The 24,112-nt window shown below is 37.9% G+C and overlaps 1 protein-coding gene across 1 annotated transcript in view; it reads left to right on the plus strand.

Annotated features, from left to right (window-relative positions):
* Positions 1-22,822: 22,822 nt before the first annotated feature.
* LOC101466129 (netrin receptor UNC5D) overlaps positions 22,823-24,112 on the plus strand; it is a 203,242-nt gene continuing 201,952 nt past the window's right edge. The window contains exon 1 of the mRNA XM_004549902.3: positions 22,823-23,408. Coding sequence (XP_004549959.1) covers positions 23,324-23,408 — 85 coding nt within the window. The 5' untranslated portion in view covers positions 22,823-23,323. The remainder of the gene's footprint in view (positions 23,409-24,112) is intronic.

The raw sequence follows: 24,112 nt of genomic DNA on the forward strand, positions 1-24,112 counted from the left end.
CTAAATGTGAGGCTTCAAAATACTTCATTGCTGGGTTTAGCCTTATATCCACTCTCAGGTGTCAGATTTCATATAAATAAGTAACAGCTTTACCAAATGTTCCTGGATTTTATTCTTAAAGTGGTCATTGCATACACAAATCAGTGTTCAAAAAAGATATCTGACTTCCAATGCAGAGGTTGGGACCTATAAAAACCAAACTTGGTGGGAAAACGTGTGGACCTAAATTGAAACCCTAAGAAATGTGCATGAACCTTTTGGAGACAAATGAAATCGCAAAAGAAAATGGTGAGGAAGTGAACTGAATCAAGACTCGCTGAGGAATCTACATAAAACAGTCCCTCAACTCATCTATTAAATTTCACTTTATATTATTTTGTTTTATTTAAAGATTCTTTTTTATCAAGATTTCAACCAGCGGTGGTATTTGGGCATCTGCTAGTACCCAAAAACTACTCTTAGAGTGTCTTTCAATTGTAAAACATCACAAATCTCATCGCTGTCTCGTCATCCCATTTCACACTCTCAGCAGGCTACATTGGTAGCTTCTATTCAGTTTTTGTTAGTGAAATAGCAGCAGTGAATACTAGTGTGCTGTCAGGCAAAAAAAAATTACATTTTGGTTTTGCTTTGTCATTATGTGGGATTCAGTGCTGATTGACATGGAGAAAACACATTTAAAACATTAAACCATACAAGGCTTTAATGTCACAAAGTGTGGCAGAAAAGCCTACGACTGCATGGCAAGTAGATTCACACCCTGTACAGACTCAGTATACTAGAGTTACATGTCAGTCCAAGTTAAATCCTTGGTACTTCTTCTGATACTTCACTACAGTGCATAGATTAAAGTCAGTGACAGGTGATAGCTGCTGATTATTTTCTCATGCAGGGCTACAGACAGGAAATACAATGATGGATTTTCAGGGCTGGTGTGTAGTAAGCAATCAAAACACTCCTATACTGCAGCGACAAAGGGAAAGCGCTCATGCTTAAAGTGTAAACCCAGTGCATTTGCTGACACACAAACACACTCCCTCTGTCAAGCTTAAATCAAGTCTTCAAGGAGGTTGCAGACCTGAAATAAATAGAATTCACCAGAAGCGCTTTGCTCCAATTCTCATACAAGTCCCTTTTGGTACTTTACCTTTTTAAATACTTCTTAGCTACCCCGTGTAAAGGGTATTGACTTCCATGACTTACTGTAAGTTGTTACTGTGGCTCATAAGGGCAGCACCAACATTAATATTGAGACTTCTGTTGGATCTGTTTATCAGCTTTGTGAATAGAAGTTAACTTAATAATCTGGCATCACCTTTGAATGGAGGAAAACAATAAAACAATCAACTAAGAGTTAGAATCAGCAAAATCCATGGGAAATCTAGACAAGTTCATAGTTCAATAAGTTTCATAAAATACCCTAGACTGTTGATTTGGAACTAATAATTAAGTAACTGCAATCAAAGGTACATCTCAGTAGTCAGTGATGTTGAAGGATTTGAAAGTTCTGGATAGCACAGGTTGGCAGGATTCACACCTAAGCACCAATAATTACACCATGGTATATATATATGATAATTTATTTACAAAACTCATGAGGAAAAATTCAATTCAATTCAATTTTATTTATATAGCACCAAATCACAACAACAGCCTTCTCAAGGCGCTTTATATTGTAAGGTAGACCCTACAATGATACATACAGAGAAAAACCCAACAATCATATGACCCCCTATGAGCAAGCACTTTGGCGACAGTGGGAAGGAAAAACCAGAAGAAACCTTCGGCAGAACTAGGCTCAGGGAGAGACGGCACTCTGCTGTGACCGGTTGGTGAGATGGGAGGAAGACAGGATAAATATGCCTGAAAAGTAAAGGCTCTCCCTCCCATTCTACTTTTAAGCACACTAGGAACAACAAGTAAGCCTGCAGTGCGAGAGCAAAGTGCTCTAATAGGGTGATATGATACTACAAGGTCATTAAGATAAGATGGGGCCTGATTATTTAAGACCTTGTATGTGAGGAGCAGGATTTTGAATTCAATTCTGGATTTAGCAGGATGCCGATGAAGGGAAGCCAACACAGGGGAAATATGCTCTCTCTTTCTAGTCCCTGTCTCTTGCTGCAGCATTTTGGATTAGCTGAAGGCTTTTCAGAGAGTTTTAAGGACATCCTGATAATAATGAATTACAGTAGTCCGGCCTAGAAGTAATAAATGCATGAACTAGAAAAATACACAAAGATCCAATTAAGACTATTTAACTAACAAAGAGAAGACTATATGTGTGAAGGAGACGGAGTGTCTGCCATAGGAATGTGTGTGCCTCTTTGTTCTTCTACATGTAGTTGGCTGGAAACAAAGAACTTTAAATTTCCTTACAATGTCCAGTGATGTTTAAGTAAAGTAAAAGTAAGTAAAAGGTATGATCTAACAACACTTCAAGTCAATTTTCCAGTTGTTGATCAGAGTAGAATGGTTTAGTCCAAACAGGGAAGTTTGGTGGTCATATTCATTTGCTGTCTTTTGACTTCCACACAAAGGGAAAAGTGTGGTTTCCTCAGTCCTATGTTAACCAAGTTAGCATTCTGTGCTAAACATCTCACAGCTAACATGATGATGTTAGCTGCCGTTGCTAACGTAATCCTTTAACTTGGTTCAAGTAAGAGGAACATAAGGTGGCTGTGGCTCAGGTGGTAGAGGTCTATGAATTGGAAGGTCAGTGGCTCAATCGCCTGACTCCTCCTGTCCATGTGAATGTTAGATTAAAAGTGGTTAGCTGCTGTATAGATAACTATCAATGTGTGATTGGGGGAATGAAGCTTAGTAGAACGTAGAAAACATTTTGGATGCTCAAATGGAGTAGGTCCCTTTTTTTGGTTAGTGGTGGGTACCAGCTAACCAGGAAATCTTCCACAGAATGTCACATCACTATAGTTAGAAGGTTTCTTTTGTACGTACTGTATGTTTTTATGAAGTTGGATCAGTCTGATGGTCCGTTCAATTTGAGGCCAGAAATCAGGATTTACAAATTCCAAGTTTACAATATTCAACTGGAATGCCAGATCAACTCGAAAGTCAGAGCATCCCCACCAACTGACTGAACAATCCAACATGTAAACACTGCACTGTCAGTACTGTGTATTTGTGATTCACTAGATAACCCATATGCAGCGCACTGACCAAGCTCTCTCTATGATTATGCTGCAGCAGTAGTTTTAAGCTAAAAACACCCAAAACAAAACAAGCCTTGTGCTGTAGTGCTCTACTTTTGTTGTACACTGCTTAGGTGCAAAAAAAAATTATATACACACCGTCTTAAGCCAATGAGGTGGGGCATTTGTAATGTCACTGGTCCTTGTGTGTTGAAAAAGATGGAAAGAAGGTTTGGCACTGATCAGAATACCTCCTCTGTGCATTCTTTTGACGTTTACTGAACACAACCAGCTGGGAGAACACCTTGGGGCAGATCCAGAAACAGCTATACATCTGGAAGCTTCTCAGGATCCTCCAGAGAAAAACACACTATTGTGACTAAATGGAAAAGGATGGATGGATGAATGCACTTAGCTGTTGAATAACATTGACACATACCAAAAAAAACTGAATGCTACTGTCACGGTCTGCAGAGACAGGCCGTGCGGTGGTGTGTGTGATGGACCCAGGTGCATACACAAGTGAGTAGACGGGAGTGGACTTAACAGAAAGCGAGCCTTTATTATGGCTGAAGACAAAGTGCACAAACAAAGCAGGGATGGCGTGACTAGATTATAACTAAACTGGGAAAACTAATACTGCGACAAACTAAGAAAACTCAGACTATGATGATCACTGCAAGGACTGACCGTGAAAACATGGAGGTGAGAACACAGACGACGCGACACAGACTGTACGAAACACAGAGACTAAATACACATGAGGGGAGATCAGGGGAAGTGGATGCACACGGGGAACACAGGTGACACTGATAATCATAACAAGACACGGCAGAAGTGAACGTAACACTGATGGGAGATGGGCAAAGTAAAGCAGGAAGTACACAGAGGTTCAAACAGGAGGAGAGAGAGCACGGGGAGAACGCAGACATAACGGGCTGGGGAAAACATAGAATAAAGCACAAAGAGAGACGAGGGCTCATAAATACACAGAGGGGCACACAGGGGGTAAGAGTCACGAAGGGAAAACACATAAGGAACAACGTAACAGATCAACCCAGGAAGCATGGCCTAAATAAGGAACAAAATACAAAAATACATGAAAACTAAGAATACTGGGCCCACATGGCCCAGGACCATGACAGCTACAGTATATTACAGAAGCTGGTAAATATCCATACACTGAAATGTCTGAATGAGTAAATTCAGCTTGTAAATAGAGTTGTTCACAAACAGTACTGCAAATGACGTGCACTTAATCCAACCTGCCAAAAGTTTCTCACTTCAAGGAAATACTAACAGGATCTGGCAAAAAGTCATGTAGTCTCTGTCAACAAGTCAAAGAAACATAATGATAAGGAGTGATTAGGGATTTGCTTCCACTGCTGTATGAACAGTATGTCAGCATTGTTTTGATCATACCTTTTCTTGTTCTGACTAAGTAGAAAAGTGACTGATAGAGGCACACACTTTGAAAACTACACATGCTGCTTTCTCTCCTTTTTCCATCTGTCTCCCACACACACACAGTACAATGTTCACTCCGGAGTATATGCAAGCCACAGGAGCAAGCCCCATTTTTAAGGTGGAATGCCAGTCGATGTGAGCAGATCCATCAGTGTTCGTCTCCCACTGAGATACGGAGATGATGGATGGATCTAATGGATTGATTTAAGACTCAGCTCCCCGTACTGGCTCACTGTATAACTGAGTGAATGCGAGAGCAAATAACTTCAGCTGGTGGGGAATGCATTTATACCGTGCACTTCCTCAACAGCTCATCCGGCTCAGTTCATCCATCACTCTGGCTGATTGTCATGTTAGGCTTTCTCAAGGTTATTCTGTATGCATTATTATTTCTTAATAAGGAGGTGGTTTGACACCAGCATTACTAGATCACTTTGTTTATGTTTACTTTAATACCAAAAAGATTATTTTTTACCCTGGGCCTTCTTGGAGTGACTGATTAGGAAGCTATACATTATGTCAGTTGGGATTATATTACAGATTGGATTCTTACATACTGTAATTACCAGTTACCTGACAATAAAATTATATTCAAATTAAGGAGCATATTAAAAAAAAAATTATTTATTTTTAGGTAAAACAAATATCTATTAGTCATTAGTTTCATAAATCATACAGCAGATAATCCCATACAGTTTGCTGTAGTAAAAAGTAGCAGTGCTTTGTTCACCAAACTAAAGAATCTATAATATATTCATTTTTGCTAGCATTTTAATACAATTTTGTTTATTCATGTATGAGCACTTCTTCACACTTTGCAGAGAGCGAGTTTAATAATGAATATTTCTGTAGCTGACGTTTCATTTATATGTGTGTTCATGCTGTGAATTATTCCATTTACGATTTTCTGTCTACCTTTGCCTGCCTGGTTTTTATTTCTTTCTATTAAAGGGAAAATGACACATAGAAATCAAAAACAATGTGTCACCTGCATCATTCAGCTGCTAATTTGTGGATCTGGTGGTTTAGACTCTGATAAAGCTTTCATAAATCCAGACAGCCTTGCTTTTGTTCTGCATATTTCCAGTCTGCTGAGAAAATGTGGGATCATTGTCTTTGTATAACCAACTGCAGTCGAAAAAATAAAAGACTTCTGAGACATCTAGAAGACTCAATGAATTAAACATACAGGTGCTCAGGTGGAAGCATGTGGATCAAGCCAAGTGTGTTTATGAGCAGAAATTTATGTTAATTACTCCTTAGACATGTGACAATTTGGCGAGAAAATTAAAGGAGCTTCATTATCACAGTACAGTATGTCAAGTAAAAGATAATAGACGTCTTGGTTTTATTCTCTTTACTCCTTAATTCCTTTTTTTCCTGTTTTTCAACAAGCACACACAGAAGACTACTGTGCTGCTCATCATCACAGAAAGGAAGTGAATCATTATGATTCAGTGTTATTTGCACACAGAGCCACATGTCCCATGGCCATCGAGAGTCAAAGAGATTAACACTGGTTGGGAAAATCTGGAAATGTGCAAACAAACAACTGTGAGCCCTAGATCCACAAGATATGTTGCATCTGGGCCCACTCCCAATGTCCACACGCGTAGCTTCAAGGACTTTGATGAGCATTCCTGCTGAGACACTGTGATGGCTTAATCTTGTCCTTATGTCAAATTGTGAAGTGCACAGCTTGCTGACAGACTTTTTGAGGCACGCTTTGCATGTGCATTTCTGTAGACTTTGCCTGAGGAAATTACCCACATTGGAGAGCAGTGTTAAACAAAGGGTTACAAGCATGCGACCAACAGCATTTACAACTTCTTTTTGTTGTTTTAAACCTACTCAAATAAGCATGGAGGGCGCAACCAGCCCTGAGGTAACAGAAAAAAAGATATTTGCAAGAAATAGAAAAGGCTTTATTAAACACATCTTATCCTTGAACGTATAGACTGAGAGACTCAACTAGCACAAAGCCTGTTTTGATGCCATCAACATTCTTTGCCATTCATAGTCATACCATTTCAGGCCATAGCACAGTAAATGCCCCTTGTAGGTGACGTCTGTTAAGCCTGTGGACGTTTAGTCATTAGGGCTAAAGGTGCCTACAGAGTGACTCATTATAGAAGCAGGAGGACACATCATAAAAAGAAGGCCTCTGCTTACACAACTCAGCTAGATATTTCCTTTTTGATGGAATCTCAAACACACTGACCTCTATGGGACATTGGACCATGATCAAAGGTATCTCCACTATCACAGTCACAACCCGCCATGATAACACTGGTCTATTGCCCGCTGTTATACAGTGTATCTGCCTCTAAGGTGGGTACTGGTTTGGGGCCCTCATACTAGTCTAGATATTTTCCTCAATTCTCATTTGCTTTCGAGCAGACCACAGGACTGCATGTGATTCTAATTTTCTGAAAACGAAACTTTTGTTTCATAAACCTATCAGGGAATTGCTGATCATCATCTGAAGAGTAATTTGTACTTTCAACCAAGAAGGTGTGTTTCATATCCATCCAGGTAGTCGCTATGTTGCAATTACAGCTGTGCAAACCTTAATCACATGCATACAGTTGGAGAATACTTATGCGTTTTTGCTCCTAGATAAAACTACTTACACTCAGTTGAAAAAAAATCAGCTAAAGTAATTAAAGTGGCAAACCTGTTTCAGCTAATTAAGTGTCTTTGAAATGTAATACATTTAAGAGTGCTAAAGCCTAGCTTTTATTCTGCAATTTGTTTTTGGCCTTTCTTTACCCAGCTATGGATGTTGATAATTTGCATTACTATATTGTTGAAAGAAATAGAAATACAATATGAATGATCTCTGTGCAGGCAAGGGTAAGAAAGTCTCTACTGTGGTCTAATACATAAGTGACTCTAAAGGACATGAGCGATTAGATTAAATAGAAAAAATAATAATTTCTAGGCTGTAAAATCAAGACAAAAGAGTTAAAGGCAAAACGAAAAATTTGTGCCTTTAAATTTGCACGTGTTATTGGTGATTTTTATTATACAGGTGAAAAAAAACCCCTGTAGGTTATGTGTAATAACCACCAGTCTTATTACCATTGGCTTTATATTCATATTAATAGTAAAAGCTGCTGCATCACTGTGGCTGTGACATGTGGCTTTAAAAGAGTACAGACCAGACTTGAACATCACTGCTGTGCTGATATATTCTTGTTCAGTCTTAAATTGCCACCTTCATCTCTGCATTACTGAATACTTCTTTGTAAAACCTATCACCCACTGTCATTGTTGGCCAACATAACCATAACTTCAAATCTCAACTTGTGCTCAAAACAAATGGCCCTCCATTTATCTCTCCAGGGATAGTGCGTCTAACAAGGGCAGAGGCTTTTTGTTACTCTCTGGTATTTTCACCCAGATCAGCTTCTCTTGTCATACACTGACACCTGTGTTTTACCGCAGCATGTTTTCAAGCAGCATTTTGCCCTTCTTTTAAGTGAGAACGGCTGACTGATTGAGTAGGACAGATGACTATTCAAGTTTAGGCTAGAGCCAATCCCAATCCTTCCTCTGGTTTTCCACTCAAGGTCGATGGTGGAACAAGGGTAAAGGGTGTCATTCGGCCTCCCAGAGGTACAATTCACAGTGGCAGACAAGCAAAACACCTGAGCTGTCAAGCACCAATTTAAGACCTTGCAATATACTTGCCTTACTTTTTCACAACTTTTCACAACTCAGGAATGATTGTTACAAACTGCCGGTTGGAAAGCCATTTTTTAAATTATGACTCGTTGACATCAACAAAAAATGGCAAAGACAAGAAGTATGCATACTTCAGTGATTCACTCAGTGATTTTGAAGAGTCAGAGGCTCTTTGTGAATAGCACGTTCTTTGTTGTAAGTGCCGATGGTAGAAATGTTAAGTCAACAAGCTACACAGTCACATGTTCATCTGACTTTAAGGGAGTGAAGCATACCATGATGAATATTTTGTTCTTTGATAATTTACTGCCACCATTTATAGGTTTTCCATTTCAAAAACTGAATCTTACATACACATATTAAATCATAACCGCACACAATTTATTGTGCTTGTTTTGAAATGAGAGGAAATTTAAAGCTTTGTGGTTAAGAAGGAGAAACAGATAATTGGTCTCAGAGGATGTGATACATAATCTGAACTTTGTTCTGAGTATCATTATGCTGTTTCAACATGTACACTGCCAGTAGCACAGTTGGCAGTTTTCCCAGATTTTTTAAACTACTTTAATAGCACTTCAGCTAACAAAGTTAAACTTAAAACTACCCAAATCTAACAATGTGCATCAAAGTACATCAGTGTTCAAAGTACATCAATGTACAAAGAGCATCATAAAAATATTAAAAAATAGCAGTTTTAGATGCAAGTTTTGCCATATACATGCACATGTGTACTTCCATTATTACATTATTATCTTAAACAAACTAAAGTCGTTTAAAATAGCCTTTCATTGCTGAGATGTATTTGAACTCAGTGAGCACAGGTATATACAAGTATTTAATTAAGGTCCCAACTTTAATACCACTTGAAAGAAAACACATGTATTGCACAATATTAAATATAAATATATAAAGTACTATGTTTCACTTACTGCATTATAGCCTTACATTAACCTGTATTATCACTATCCAGCCACAGGGTGGGACACAAGTGTACTCCTAGCACTATTCCCAAGTCCAGATAAATCGGAAGGGTTTCGCCAGGAAAGACATTCTTCAAAAAGTCTGTGCAAATCACATACGAGGATCATCAAGAATGAGATTTCCATATCAGTTCAGTGGAGCCCCTGGGTTAACAATGACTGGGCCAGTGCTGTTAACCAGCAGGGTGCTGGTGGAAACTATGCTGATGTTGGGTAGAGACAAATGAGTTAACATTCTTGTATGTAGTGAAGGACGACATGCAAAAGAGGATAGGAACAGTGTGAGATGGAGGCAGATGATTCACTGTAGCGACTCCTCAAAGAAATGGTCAAACAGACCTGCATTAATAACCACACATTTTTTAATATTTGTACTTATATGGATAGACTATATTGATATATTTTGTAAGACTGCTCCTAAGGACAGAAAATCATTGATTATAAGATTTGGACATGATTCACGTTCTGGTTTAAACCTCTTCTATTTACTCTTCTCTTGCTTCCTGTGAACCTTGACAGACACTTGACAGAGAGAAAAAAATCTGGCTCTGGAGCCTACCTATATTTCAAGCATGCTGATTGGCTGTAGCTCTAAACCCTGGGGCAATATTGCACCAATCACCAAAGACAGTTTGTCTTCACCTTTGCATGAATGTCAGAAGCTTCAGGGCAAGATTACTGGAGGGGCTTTGCGGGAATTCAGTTAGTCAATTTGATTTCCATAAAACATAAGAAGCAACATATCTCTGCACATCTGACTTGAATAGATTTTTTTTCCCAATCACATCCTAGTGTGAGAAGCATTACTCTGTTGAGAGAACGTGGTTTTTCTCTCACAGTGGGCTTGATATACTGTGCACTTTGAATTTTCTGAATGCCGACTTTTAAGGCAAATAGAAATTAAGCTATATTCGTCTTATTTAGAGGTGATCTTACAGTGATACAAACTAAGAGATTATGTACATTTTTCAGGCATCGTAGCTTTTGGAATTTCAACATGTTTGTGGCTGAATTGCATATTCATGACTAATTTCAATCTTTATTAATTCAGAATTTTTTATAGGATATCTGCATCAAAATGATAGGGTGCTTTGATCTATAAGGTAATTTGCACGATTAATGAAAATAGACTTAGCTGTTTTTCATGACTAGTATTCAAATAATTTTTTCAAAAATCACATCTAATTCAATAATATATTAATAATAATAATAATAATACAATATGATATAAAATCAAGATTAAATATCCCCAGTTTATTCTGACAAATTCGTCTACAAAACGGTCAAATTACATTTCAGCAGTACTAAATGTGTCAAAATCAGGGTTTGGTTCATGTAAACCAGCGCTACCAGGGTCATTACTTTGTTATGAAATCATATGGGAGTGCGGTGGTCTACATATTGATAAATATTAAATATGATATCCAGCATGTACTTGATTACCCTTGTTGCATTTCTTTCTTTTCTTTCTATTAGACCTACATTCATAAAATCCTAAGCCTCATTCCAGAAGCAGTTTATGGCAAAATATTAGCATATACATACTCTATAATGATGTACTGCTTCACTCGACACTCAAATATAGTTGAAAAGCAAGGAAGAGAAAGACCTTGAAATCGACTATATCACTGTGCCCTTCTGTGTCAAGAATCTCTAAGTATCAACAGTAGAAATTGTTGCTTGAGAGCACGGTGCAATCCCAATCTCCACCCTAAGGTCTAATCGCTGAACCCTTACAGACTTAATGGAAGTCACAGCTGTGTGACTTCACAAAAGCCCCAAAATTGTATAACAAAGGGAGGAATGGGAAATAATATTGTCATATCACAATACACATTACTTGGAAACGGCGAATTACCATTAGGAAAAGAAAGAAAGAAAAAAAATAGCTATAGAGACACAACACCAGAATGTTTTAGAGTCACTGCCAAAACTATCATGTCAGGAGAGAAATAAACATTTGCAAGAATGCTAAGCTAATGGTTAAACTCGCCATAAATAACCACATATTATAAATAACCACGTCAGCAAATAGCCACATACTGTCATGTACAGATGCATTTCTCAACAGTTTTATTCCCTAACCTATTCTTGTGCATACATTATACATTATGGGTCAGTATAGAAGGCTAGTAATTTTATTATGAACAAGTCCCTAAGGATGAGAATGTCTGCAGATATGCAGACCTAGAAATTGAGTGAAAAAAAAAGTTTGGAAAGACCACGTTAAAGCCCTTGTGCCTTTTTATGCCCTTGTGCCCTCAGCCCTGACATGTTTAGCTGGAACACGCCCCTCAAAGTCCATGTCTCAGGAGCCTGGGTCTTTTTGTATAGTTGTGCAATTTCTGAGCACAAACACTGAATAAAGACAATTTCTAGATTTTTTTTTTTAGTACTGTCTTTCCTGGACATAGCAGGCACTTACAGTTGTGCACGTTCTGTAAGTATTTGACATAGGTTTGTAATTTTGCATTTGTACATCACAACAGTGTATCCTAAATTAAGTATTCAAGAAGTGATTGGAGAGAAGCTTTTCAACTTCAATTCAAGGTTTAACAAAAGGAGTGCATTAAGTGTTTTAGTATTATGGCTATTTTTATACATAGTCCCCCATTTTCAATTGACTGAAAATCAGTTTCATGGTTGAGTGAGACCTGTATCCTCATTATTCTGTGAAAAATTAAGCAGATAAAAGATCTGGAATTGATTCCAAGTGGCGAATTTGCATTTGGCAGCTTTTCACTACAATATCTTAAAAAAGAGGGTTAAAGAGATGTTAATGTAACTAAAGGAGGTCACCAAAGACTGAAACACTGAAATAAATCATCACTTTAGATGATTCTTGAAAAGAAACCCTATGCAATGCCCAGATCAACAACACCAGAAAGCCCAGAAAACCGTGGAAGACAGTGAAGTAGATAATTGCTCTTAGGGAGGTGGGGATATCATTGTTAAAATCTACAATCAAATCAATGCCTTTGTGTTTACAACAAGAAGCAAACCTTTATACTAAAAAAACAGGAAGACTAAGACAAACTACCAGAAATGATCTAAAAGAGTCTGCACAATTTCGGAAAAAGTATCTTGAAACTAAGGTCAACTTGTACCAGAATTAAGTGATGACAGCTCATGATATGAACCATAGCATATCAACATATCATCTGTCAGATATGGTGGAGGTAATCTTATGGCACATCCATGTCTTCAGCAGTAAGTATACAGGGCTAAACGCTCTGCTCAGATTCAGCCAAATGCTGCTTTACTGTTTCATACTGCAAAAGGATAGTCACTAAAAGCAAACTGGAAAAGCAACTCAGTAGCTTCTCAAGGCAAAGAAATGGGATATTCTCCAATCTTTAAGTCAGTCACCTGATCTCAAACCAACAGAGCATGTTTTTTATTTACTGAAGACAAAACCGGCAGAGAACCCCAGAATCACTGAAGGAGACTGCACTAAAGGCCTAGTAGACCATCTCAAAGGAGGAAACATAGTACTTGGTGATGTCCATGGGTTCTAGACTTCAGGCAGCCATTGGCTGCAAAGGATTTTCATCCCGTTATTAGCCATGTACAAAAAAAGCTGGGAAATCTTGCAATACTTTTGTTAACCCCATTATGTCATCATTCAAAAACGTAGGCGCCTAACTGTGTCTGGATTTCATACAGTTGCATGTTGCATTTGATAACGCACTGAATTCACAGAAGTTACTGGCAATAAAAATCCAGTTTTAGTCAGATTCTCACATACACCAATTAATTAATTCAGCCCTGTCCTGGACCTAAGATCCAGCCAAAGGCGAATGATTAGCAGGGGGAGGAAGAGACCTTCAGTCATATCCCTCTTTGTCCTTTTGCACAGAGAATCTCCAAGTATCAACAACAAAAAATTGTTGCCTGAGAGTTTGTCCCAGGGGTCTGATTAGCTCCATGGGCCCCTGGTACTGCCACTGGAATGGCTCTCTAAAGTTTGAGCCCACAGCTTGAGGGCAGTGACTCTTTGTTGTCTCTGGTGTGTCCTGCTTCATTTACCACAAACAACCACAACCACAAACACAGACACTCATGCACACAGAAGACTCGAGTCTGCTCCTTGTGCACATGAATCCTGCCTCTTAGTAAGTGGCATGTACCTACTTGTTTATGCTTAAAAGGAGAACAAAGGTTTGTACCTCTAAACTCAGTGGAAGAACACAATCTTTGTTTTTATTTAACTCATTTTCTAAACAAGACCTGAATTCCACATATACTGTCTATCCCATAATACCTACAGGACTGATTCCTAAACTACCATCCTACCATTTACAGGAAATAGGTTCAGGGAGACATCAGCATCAAAAAGAGTGTGAAAGTGAAATAACATTGTCATAAACTCATAAGCCAAATGCGTTTTTGTTTTTTTCCTTCTGATTACTGCAAGTCCTCTTGATGTTCAATGCATTGAAGTGAATGTTTTTTGTCTTGCCAAAATAAAAAAAAAAACAGGCAGCCGAACTGGTCCACTGTGGAGAGTTTATTTTACATACAAATATTTCCACGTTTGTATATAATATTGTGTATGAGAAGGAAGAGCTACACAGTGATGAGGAAAAACGTGCACATATCCATCTTCAGGAAGCTGATTAAGCCCTCGTCAAAGTGTGCTGTTTGCTGTTGAGGAAGAAAAATCCTTGACATCTTAATGACCTTTGTGAAGTTACACTACATCCAATTAAGTATGGCACATGCATACTGTATGAAATCCCAATATATCTAAACAGACCACCAGAAGTCTTCATGATTTAAATTAGAGTTTAAAAAGAAATGTGCGCAACTGTAACTGCAGCAATTGTTACTTCACTTCCTCTATTGCCATGGTGATAATTGCTATAGCCATGAGAGGACCGCTGCAACAATTAACATTAACCAGTCTGGCACATGGCCTGCACAGTGACCTAAATAATAAACATAAAATAGAGTTATTTTCTTTATCACACCAAGTGCCTTATAGCAAATGGGTTTAAATATATATATTCACTTTTGAAAAAGTAACTTTTGTTATGTATTTTCATAATACTGTTGGTATTTTACAAAGTGCAGACCAGCTGCTTCATATATGTATATTTATAGTATGCCAGCCTCTTCAGTTAACAGTAGCTCTCTGTTTGTCCTTGATAGCTTGCCACGCAGCTGGTAGACTATGTTGCATCTTATTGTGAAGGGTTTTGACTAGATGTTCTAGCAGTTTAGCATCATCCAGCACTTCGGTCACATTTAGCTATGGGCAGAGGCAAAAAAAAGTTTGAGTTTTTGTTCTTCCAATGAACAATGTTTGACTTTTGTCTTTGTCTCAACTGTGACGTAGGGGTAGGCAACACACACAAACACACACATACACACACACTCATTTTCACATGTTAGTGAAGACATTAAATTGACATAATACTTCGTAGCCCCTTACCCTGACTTAAACCATTACCCTAAACCTAACCATAAGCTAATTGTAACCCTAACCTGAAAACCACATTTTGAGCCTCAAAAATGGCTTCAGATTTGTGAGGACTGGCATTTGGTCCCTACAAGTATAGTGGCATGCCAATTATTTGGTCCTCACAAAGATGTTTAAACAACACACACACACGGTCCCAAGCGTACATCCTCACTTGATGCCCAAATGATTCTATATGTTGTTTTTGTTATTGTCATTCTCTAAATCCCTGTATAGCTCTGGTTCACCTGTAATTTGTGCTCTCACTTGGTTAACCTAAATATAGATCAGTGCTAATTGCATGACTTGTTTTTGAAAAAAAAAGAAGTAGAAGGTTGTTACCTGTGTTAAATCCATTGATTCCATATGGTTGTGGTTTACACATTCAGCTAACATGCAAAAGATCCCTTTTTCAGTTCTGGGTGGAGGCTCAAAGCCCTTGGGGGTTGCATCAGGAAGGGCATCCATGGTAAAATCTGCCAAATCAAACATGTGGACCTGCTGTGAATAAGGTGGCAGCTGAAAAGAGCTTTTTTAACTGTGTTACATCCATCCTGCCTCCTCCTTGCCATTAATTTCAAAGCTTTGCTTTTTGGTTGCCAAGGTGATGAGTTTCAAATGCTGCTGAAACAAAAGTTCCTATTGAAATATATTATCTGCAAACTGGTCATAAAATAATGTGAATTCTTCTCGCAGTAGACGTGAACAAACATATTGCTTTTATCACAACATTTCACATTTCTCTGCAGGCTGTCCTACATGTGCTGCATATGGACTGGGACAAATTTGTTGTCGGTGTTTGTTTGTTTTACTTTTGTCGAGTTGTGCTTAGTTTTGGATAATATATTAAAAAGCCACCTTAGAGAGAAGTGATGCCAGTATCTTGACAGGGATTTGATTCAGCAACCAGCAGCTTACCAGCGAGGTTAAAGCCAGCCTCACCAAGGAACTTTTATTCCATCCAAGCTTTAAATTAGTCTCAAGAATATTGCAAAGAGAAAGATAACCACTTTTAATCATCATGCTTCTGTCATTTACATTTATATAGCATGGGTGTAAAGAGCCTTACTATCTAACCCAAAATGGCAATAGTTTCCTCAAACTTGGGGACCCTTTTTTAATAAAATAACAGTTGACATAGCTGATGTAAATATTTGTCACTAATAAAATAACACAGACATTTCTTTTTTGTCCTGAAGGGTGAGAATAGGGATAGAAATTTGTTTTGATGAGACAGCAAACGCCAAATGCGCAGCAGGTTAATGTGACCACCGTGTCTTTCGAAACACAAAGTGATTACGAAGAAGACATGATAGAAACATTTAACCAATACGTCCTTGCTTCTTTTTGCAGCACTGGCCTTCAGGCAAAAGAAACTTGAAAAATAAAACAAACTACACAAAGTCGCTGAGTGGGAGGATTAACGTTAAGAAAGTTTTGTTCTCTAAGCTGTAGGTGCAAAGAGGGTCGGCTATGCAACACTAATGCAGACTTTAAAAGTTATATTTTTCAAAACTTAATGTGGATAGAACAGAACAGAACTGTTTACCAGACTGATAAAAATAATATAAATTATAATAGTTTTTATTGTTCTCTGCATTCATATATTCGGACACTCACTGAGCACTTTATTAGCAACATATGTGAAATATAATGTAAAGAACGAAGCTTGTGTTTTTTTTAATATACAAATAAAATAATGTTGTGATTGCTACTTTGGGCTAAACACTTTATGTTGACCACTAAATTTTTATATCTGCCTTTTTGAGACGTGAGATACTTTAATATTTCTTCATTATGTTAAGAAGAAACAAGCATCAGCTAGATTATTTTATTCGTAGTATACTACTTGTTGTTGTTTTTTTTAATTTTTGTGTTTTTTTTTTTAATAAATAAACATGCTGGCCATGTTAGATCTTCTACATTTTACACTCAGTGGCACATAGGACAGAAAAAGAAGGGTCATTTTAGCCTTGCTGTGCCACAGAAGATGAAACGTACTGAGTTCTGCAGGAAATTTACATCATAGCTTATGAAGTAACTAAAACCTTCGACATGCACCTCCCGAGAAAATTACATGTCAGGTCAATGCAATGAAAGTTAAAGTGTAGGGTCAAGAGGGGTTACGGTTACGTTAGGACATACAAGTCTAAATCAAGCTTTAGCAATGATATCTTAGGTGTTAGAAACCTTATTAAGCCTAATCTTTCTCTAGTTTCAAGAAGACTAATTATGACGCCGTAATCCTCTAATGCAAATGGCATCTACACACTTTTGCTGTGTGTGGCTGTGTTGTCAACTCATTAGTCAAGTCAGGAAAAATCAACATGGTATAATAATAAAGATGAATGATAACCCTGAATTTCTCTTAGCCTAGCTTTCTGAAAAGGCTTCATAGTTTTTAAACTGGCTTCTTGAGCATAATGATGATTTAATTAATCGACACAAACATTAGTCTACAGATTTGGCACTAGGCTGTAATCTATGAGCCTATGAACTGATCCATAGCTTAAAAAGTGGAAAAACCTTAAACTGCAAATTTGTCATAACAAACATAACGTATCAGTTATTTTGTGAACAAAAAAACATACTTGTAGTGAAAGAAATTCACACATCACTGCCACATATCAAGGGTACTTTGATTATGCAAAAATGTCTTCTTGATTCCTTCACTTGCGTCTCTTCCTTTTGCGTCCTTGTAGACGTTCAAACTAACAGACCTTTTTTCTATACGCTTATTGTTGGGATTTTTACCATCATTTAACATTTCTTGAGAATTTTCTAATTTATATAAGGATTAATGTTATGTGTCATGATTTTCAAGGTTCAAGGTTCTTTATTTGTCACATGCATAGTTATACAAGTATAACACACAGTGAAATGTAGCCTGACACGCTCCTCGACATGTGCAAAAATTGGGGGGGGGGGGGGGGGTGTAGAGGAAGAACATTATATATATATATATATATATATATATATATATATATATATATATATATATATATATACATATAGTATATACACTGGGTGAATGTGCAGTAGTAGCAGCAAGCAGGTGAATTCTGTACATTAATATGAATAGACATCTGACTATTTTACAGGATAGACAATATAAACATATTTAAAATTAAAGGAATTGAAATGTACATTGTGCCTTGGTTTAGTGTCTGGAAGAGAGTCCTGTCTCAGTCAATTATAGATGATGTGAGAGGGCGGGTGTGTGTGTTTAGGGCACGGATGGCTTGGGGATAGAAGCCTTCCGGGCAAGGACAGTCTCTCTGTCCTTGCCCGGAAGATGCGGAACCTTCTACCAGATTGCAGAAGTTGGAACAGTTTGTTGCCAGGATGGGACGGGTCCTTCAGTATCTGCGCTGCTCTAGTCCGGCATCTCCTGGTGTAGGTGTCCTGAAGTGGGGGGAGAGCAATCCTGCAGCAGCGTTCTGCTGTACGGATCACTCTCTGGAGAGCTTTTTGGTCCTTCACACAGCTGTTCCCGAACCACGATGTCATGTTCTGTGTGAGGATGCTCTCCACAGCGCCTGTATAGAAAATCCTGAGGATCTTTGGAGAGACCCTGAACTTCCTCAGTTGTCGTAGGTGATACAGGCGCTGCTTAGCCTTTTTGGTCTGGACCTGAATGTGGGCAGCCCATTCAGGTCCAGACCATAGTGCCCAGGTCTGAGCACTATGTGCTCAGACCTGGGCACTATGTGGCACTTTTCTGGGCACATAGTAAACCACCACATAGTTCTGAAAAAAATGGGAACTAACACTGACTTGACTTAATAAGCTACTGCAGAGGGCTCCTCTCTTCTTGCTCCGGGTCTCCTCAAAGTGTAATTAAGGAACTGGAAAATCCTACATAGCACAGAGGGAACAATTTCCGGGTCGCAGGAGGAGAGAAGACGAGAGGAAGCATCGGTTAGACTAATGAAAAGCACCCAGAGTCTTTCAGTTAGTCGAGTGATTAAAGTGGTAGGTTCAATTTTAAATGCCCTAAAAAATGTTAATGCAGCCTCAGTTATATGGCACTCCAACATGTTTGGAGTAGCATACATTTTGGGAATATATTCGCATTGAAGAACATGATTTATCCACCATAAGGTCATCTCAATTCTTTTTTCCATACCATCATGTCCTGTTGAAAATCATACTGTTGTTATGAGGGGAGGCCAGATTTTCTTGGTCATCTTCCTGCAACATATATAGCAGTAATGTATACCTTTTTACACAACTTCACTGAGTGTGTTCATCCCGTGCATCTGCTCACAAAATTAATAACAGCTTCTTTACGCTGCCCAAACAGGGCTTTATGAGCATGCACTTGTTCCTGAGACTGTATCCGGATATAAGGCGATCTGTTACCTGTCTAATCTTCTGATATTGTACATGTCTGCTCCTCTCTCACGAATGAGGGGAAACCATAAGAAAATCCCTTAAAAAACAAAACTGAGTTGTTTTGGCTTTACATTAGATTTGCATTATTTAGCATCTATATTTGCAATATGCTGCTGATATATATTGTTCAGTATATGGATAAGTAATTCACCTTAACATGCAACTTGCTTTTTCCACTCAAATGAAATATTCAATAATTCTGTCTTTGATTGAGCAAAATGCTGTATAAACATTTAGCACTAAACGAAAAAGGACAAAATGTATTTAGTGTCACCATTCACCATATGAGTGATTTGTTCAATAAATAATGCTATGCTTTTATCTCGGCTTTTCCATTATAGACCGCAGTGACTGATTTATGAATACTAAGCACTTTTCTGTTGAATTGGATAGAAAAACAGACCAAATACTTTGGTTTTCTCCCTTTGCTTTTGTAACATTATTGAACCTTTTAGCCATCCACGTCCTTATAGCCTCTAAATAACAAAAGGCAGTGGTGAATTGAAAAGTCAAGGCTATTATTTCAGTATTGGCTCACACATTGTACAGCGTGGTTCAAGCAGAGCTGTTGAGCTTCAGGAATGTCGGACATGTACGGTTATGACTGAAGGTTGAAAGCATTTCTCTACAGACACTCCTGCTCAAAGACTGAACAAAGCATCTTCAACCATCTCTTACAGTGGTATACCTCATTCTTATAACCCTAATCTTTGACCTATGACCTTTAAGCAATACATACTAAAATGCTGTATTTTTTTGTCTTTACCCAAATGACTGGAGCAGAACTGGCAGAAATCTTTGGTTTCTATAAGTTGTAAAAACTTGAGATTTTAAATATATTCATGCAGTGTGTGATTTTGCTAAATTGTGTGGTATCACTGTGATGCCATAGGGTGTTGCATTGGGAAAAAAAGAGTATGTTCTACAGCTCTCTCCATACTCTTTCATTTGATATATTACTCATTATGGTTTCTTAAAAAAATGTTTCAAGTAAAGCGCTATACAAATGCAGGCCATTTACCATTTTACCATTCAAAATTGACCTTGGACCCACAAGGCCTGACCCAGTATTGTTGTGTAGTTTGAACCAATCCATAAAAAAATTGGGGCAGTATAGTTTTTACTGATTTACACATTTGCCATGGACCTTGACCCTCACCCACTTTTCACCAAAAATAAATCAGCTCGAGCTGTTATTGGTATCAGACAAAATTTTAAAATTATATCTTGAAAACTGTGGATGCTGTGTAACAAACAGACAGACATACTGTCTACCCTCAGGGGGAGGATAATATTTACTTGATTTATAGTAAGCTCTTGTAATTATGTAATAATTACTAATTGTAACAATAATGTTGCATAATTGGGTCATTTTCACATGAACAGAGGCATTTTATATGACTTTACAAGTTAACAATATAAGTAAAGCATATGTCTTATTTTCCTTTTTCTGTCAGAACAAAACTGGAATGTTTTGGTAAAAAATTATGCACTTTATTTTATTTTTGTAACACACTTTGAAGCAGGGTAACAGATTCCTTAATTGCAAAGTGCAAATCAAACAGTGCCAAATTGTAACTAACCCGAGGACAACTGTTTGAATCTGCCCGATTTGCACACTGAATTTTTTTTTTTTTAAGAAAGTTAAAACAGCATCTTTTCATCGTGGAAGACAGTTTGATTATTTATTGAGTTTTTAAATTACTTTGTTATGAGCTATTAACTGTTTTTGATAGTGGGACACGTATCTGTACTACACAGAAACTGTCCATGTCTATAGCTTCTGGATATCTCTTAGTTCGCAATAGACAAACGCTGTCGTTTTAGTGGTCACAAAATGCCACCCAAAATAATATTACCCACAAAGAGCATTGAGCATTCTTTATTTCCTATGAACACTTTAGGGACAATATAGCACAGTTCAAAGCCTGATAGAGCTGTCAAGGGACATCCAGTTATGTTATTATTTTATTGTCAATCACCAACAAGCTTCTCAGGATTTTAGCACTTCTGTCATCTCTCAATGAGTAATTACAACAACATATTATATGGAAGCGTTACAGTGCAGCAAGTCAGTGTGTCATTTTACAACAGCTGTTTTCAAAACTGTAAACCAGACATATCCATTCAGTTAGAGCATTTCTATTGTCTATGTTTTCTTTTTTCTGTTTCTTTTTTTTTCTTGGGCTTTCTGATTACTCAGTACTCTTAAAGCCACATCAAATATTTAATGCACAGTTTATAGCTCTTTATATTATCAAGTAGTTAACCTTGCTTGACTGGCTGACCTCTGGCTATGACTTGGGGAAATTAGCCACTACATTTAGGTTCAATAGGGTAACAGCCGAGGTCAACCTGTGGTGATTTAAATAAAAACAGATACACAGTTTGAATGAGAGATCCCAGTATTTGCTCCAAATTGAAACTGATATTGCGAAACAGAATATTTCAGACTTTTTTTAAGTGATTAGAAGGCTGCCATCATCTCGTGACATTTCAAATGCAGTGACAATAGACAGGCTCATCACCATATTCTCACAGTATTCTCAGTAAACGCCAGCAGTAGTTTGCGAATGTGGGTTTTTATATAATCCTGTATTTAGACACAAATTTAAGGCAACTTAATAAATGAATATTAACTTTTGATTACTTTATACTTCTACTTCAGTACTTTTCTTATGGATTTATTGCACTTTAGTATACTCTTATGCCATTAAATTCATCTTACATACAACTTCAAGACATACTTCTCAGTTAAATATTCTTTGAAGATGTATCAAATCATTATGGACTGATATCAGTTAAACTACCCAACTGCATATAATGTAGAGTGATGAAAAGTAGCTATGCATATTAGAGAATTGTAATTGAGAAGTTCTGAGGCACTTTACTGTTTTAATTTCATGCTACTTTATACTTCTGCAGAACCATTTCAATGAGAAATTGCCTACATTGTTCTCCACTACATTTATCTGACAGCTATAATGACTTACTTTACAAATTCAAATTTCAAAAACCTTTAATGAGAATATCTATCCAATAGCAAGAATTATTTTCACCTCGGCCAACTATACCATTAAAATCCTATTTAAATGCTAATGTTTCTGTAATTGTATAACACAAAATAATACAACTCTGACAAAAGCCAATTAGTCGGTACTTCTATATTTATTGTAGAATTTGCTGATGATATGCACTTTCACTTAAGTAGTGTTTAATTCAAGATCCACAGTTGGAGTATTTTCTTAGAGAACAGCACTACTTTTGCTTACAAATGGATCAGAGTATTTCCATTACAACCATATCCCAGCTGAATGGCTACTTACAGTACGGATGAAGGCTTCAGTAATAGTGCAATATCAAAAGCAATGCTTTGCAAGTGTTCTCTGAAAATTAGAGCGGGTATATTATTTACATTACTTAAATATTTCGCGCCCCATTCCACATCTCATTTTGAAAAGTGAGAACTATCGCTCCAATAGAACTTGGGTGGAATGAGAGTAAAGTGAGAAAACGCCCACTTAATTGACACCAGTTGTAAGCCATATGGTCATATGTTAACGGCAGTAATTAGAAAATCGTAATTTTCCAGACAATGCCATTGGCAAGAGATGCAACACACCGGTGTCGATTTTAATGACCACACTGTCGTCCAGAACTACAGGTTCGAATGCCTCTGGAAACGTCAGAAACAGGACAGAGGTAATTGGTCATTACATCTGGTCAATACAGGCGCGAGCACAAACAACTGTCTGTGTGCACGTGCACACACGCACACGTTTTGTCAAGCCCTAACAGGTCCACCGGGGTTTCAACAAGACCTCGTACTCACTTTTTTTTTTTTAATCTCCCTCTCTCTCTCTCTCTCGCCCTCTCTCGCGCTCTGAAACAGCGAAAGCTGTTGGCTCGCGCGCGCTCAGTCTAATTATTCCACTCTCGCGCAGCTGAGTGGCGAGTCCTGAAAGCTCCGCACCGCTTTCCATCTCTTCCTTCCGCACTGCGATTCCGTTAGGAGACGGTCCTCTTTGGCGGACACGTACTAGCCCACCTGGACAGAGGTTTTCATCAGGACACGGAAACGTGTTAAAAGGAGGCTCGTGCAAACGACAAATGCACACGACCCGAGGCCGGTGCCCCCAGACCCGACGGGGAGGGAGACAAGCAGAGCAGTGATGGGACAGTTCTCGGGAGGATGCTACCTGAGTTTTTTCATCTTTGTGCTTCTTGGTTCGCAGGCGCCGACCACATTAGCGAGAGGTAAGCTCAACACCGAGACACTTTTTGAAGAGCTCAGTGCTTTTGGGGGCGTCTCAGTCCTCCCGAATAAACTCAATAAAAAGGTGTATGCCCCGACAGACTGTGTTTCTGATGCTGACTCTACTTGTTTAGGATTTTTTTAAAGTAATCTTTTTTCATGTCCAGGTAGTGTTAGCAATTTATGTTTGCTTGACAAACAAACAAACAATAAAGCTTCAGACACCTTTATAAATCACATAAATTCAAATTAAATTAGGACGAGTTTTTTCTTCTTTTTTTGTCGTGCGCAACAGACTGGCTAAGATTTGTTTATAAATGCTGCTTTAATAGGTTTAACGTCAGTTTCTTCTAGTGCAACAAAATGCTTATTACTAATCTAAATTTGCTTCCTTAAGGATATTCTCTCTGGAGTACAGTTAAAATGACTAGGTTCTGGTTGACTTTGATTTCACTCAAGAAATGTTTGAGAGTCTCCTCGAGTTTTTTGTTTATTTTATTTATAAGATAACATAACCTTTATTAGTTCCACGCGTGGGAAATTTGTTATATTTTCAATGTTAAACCCATCTCAGTTAGACAAAGTCAGTATTGTGATGGACCAGTTATAAGTGGTTTAATAGCAATTAATAACAATGTCTTAATTCAATGGCAGTGACTTTTACCTCAAGAACACCGACTCATATCCTTTAGCACGGCATAGTCCT

The sequence above is a fragment of the Maylandia zebra genome, linkage group LG7 (assembly GCF_041146795.1).
Source record: "Maylandia zebra isolate NMK-2024a linkage group LG7, Mzebra_GT3a, whole genome shotgun sequence".
Lineage (NCBI taxonomy): Eukaryota > Metazoa > Chordata > Actinopteri > Cichliformes > Cichlidae > Maylandia > Maylandia zebra.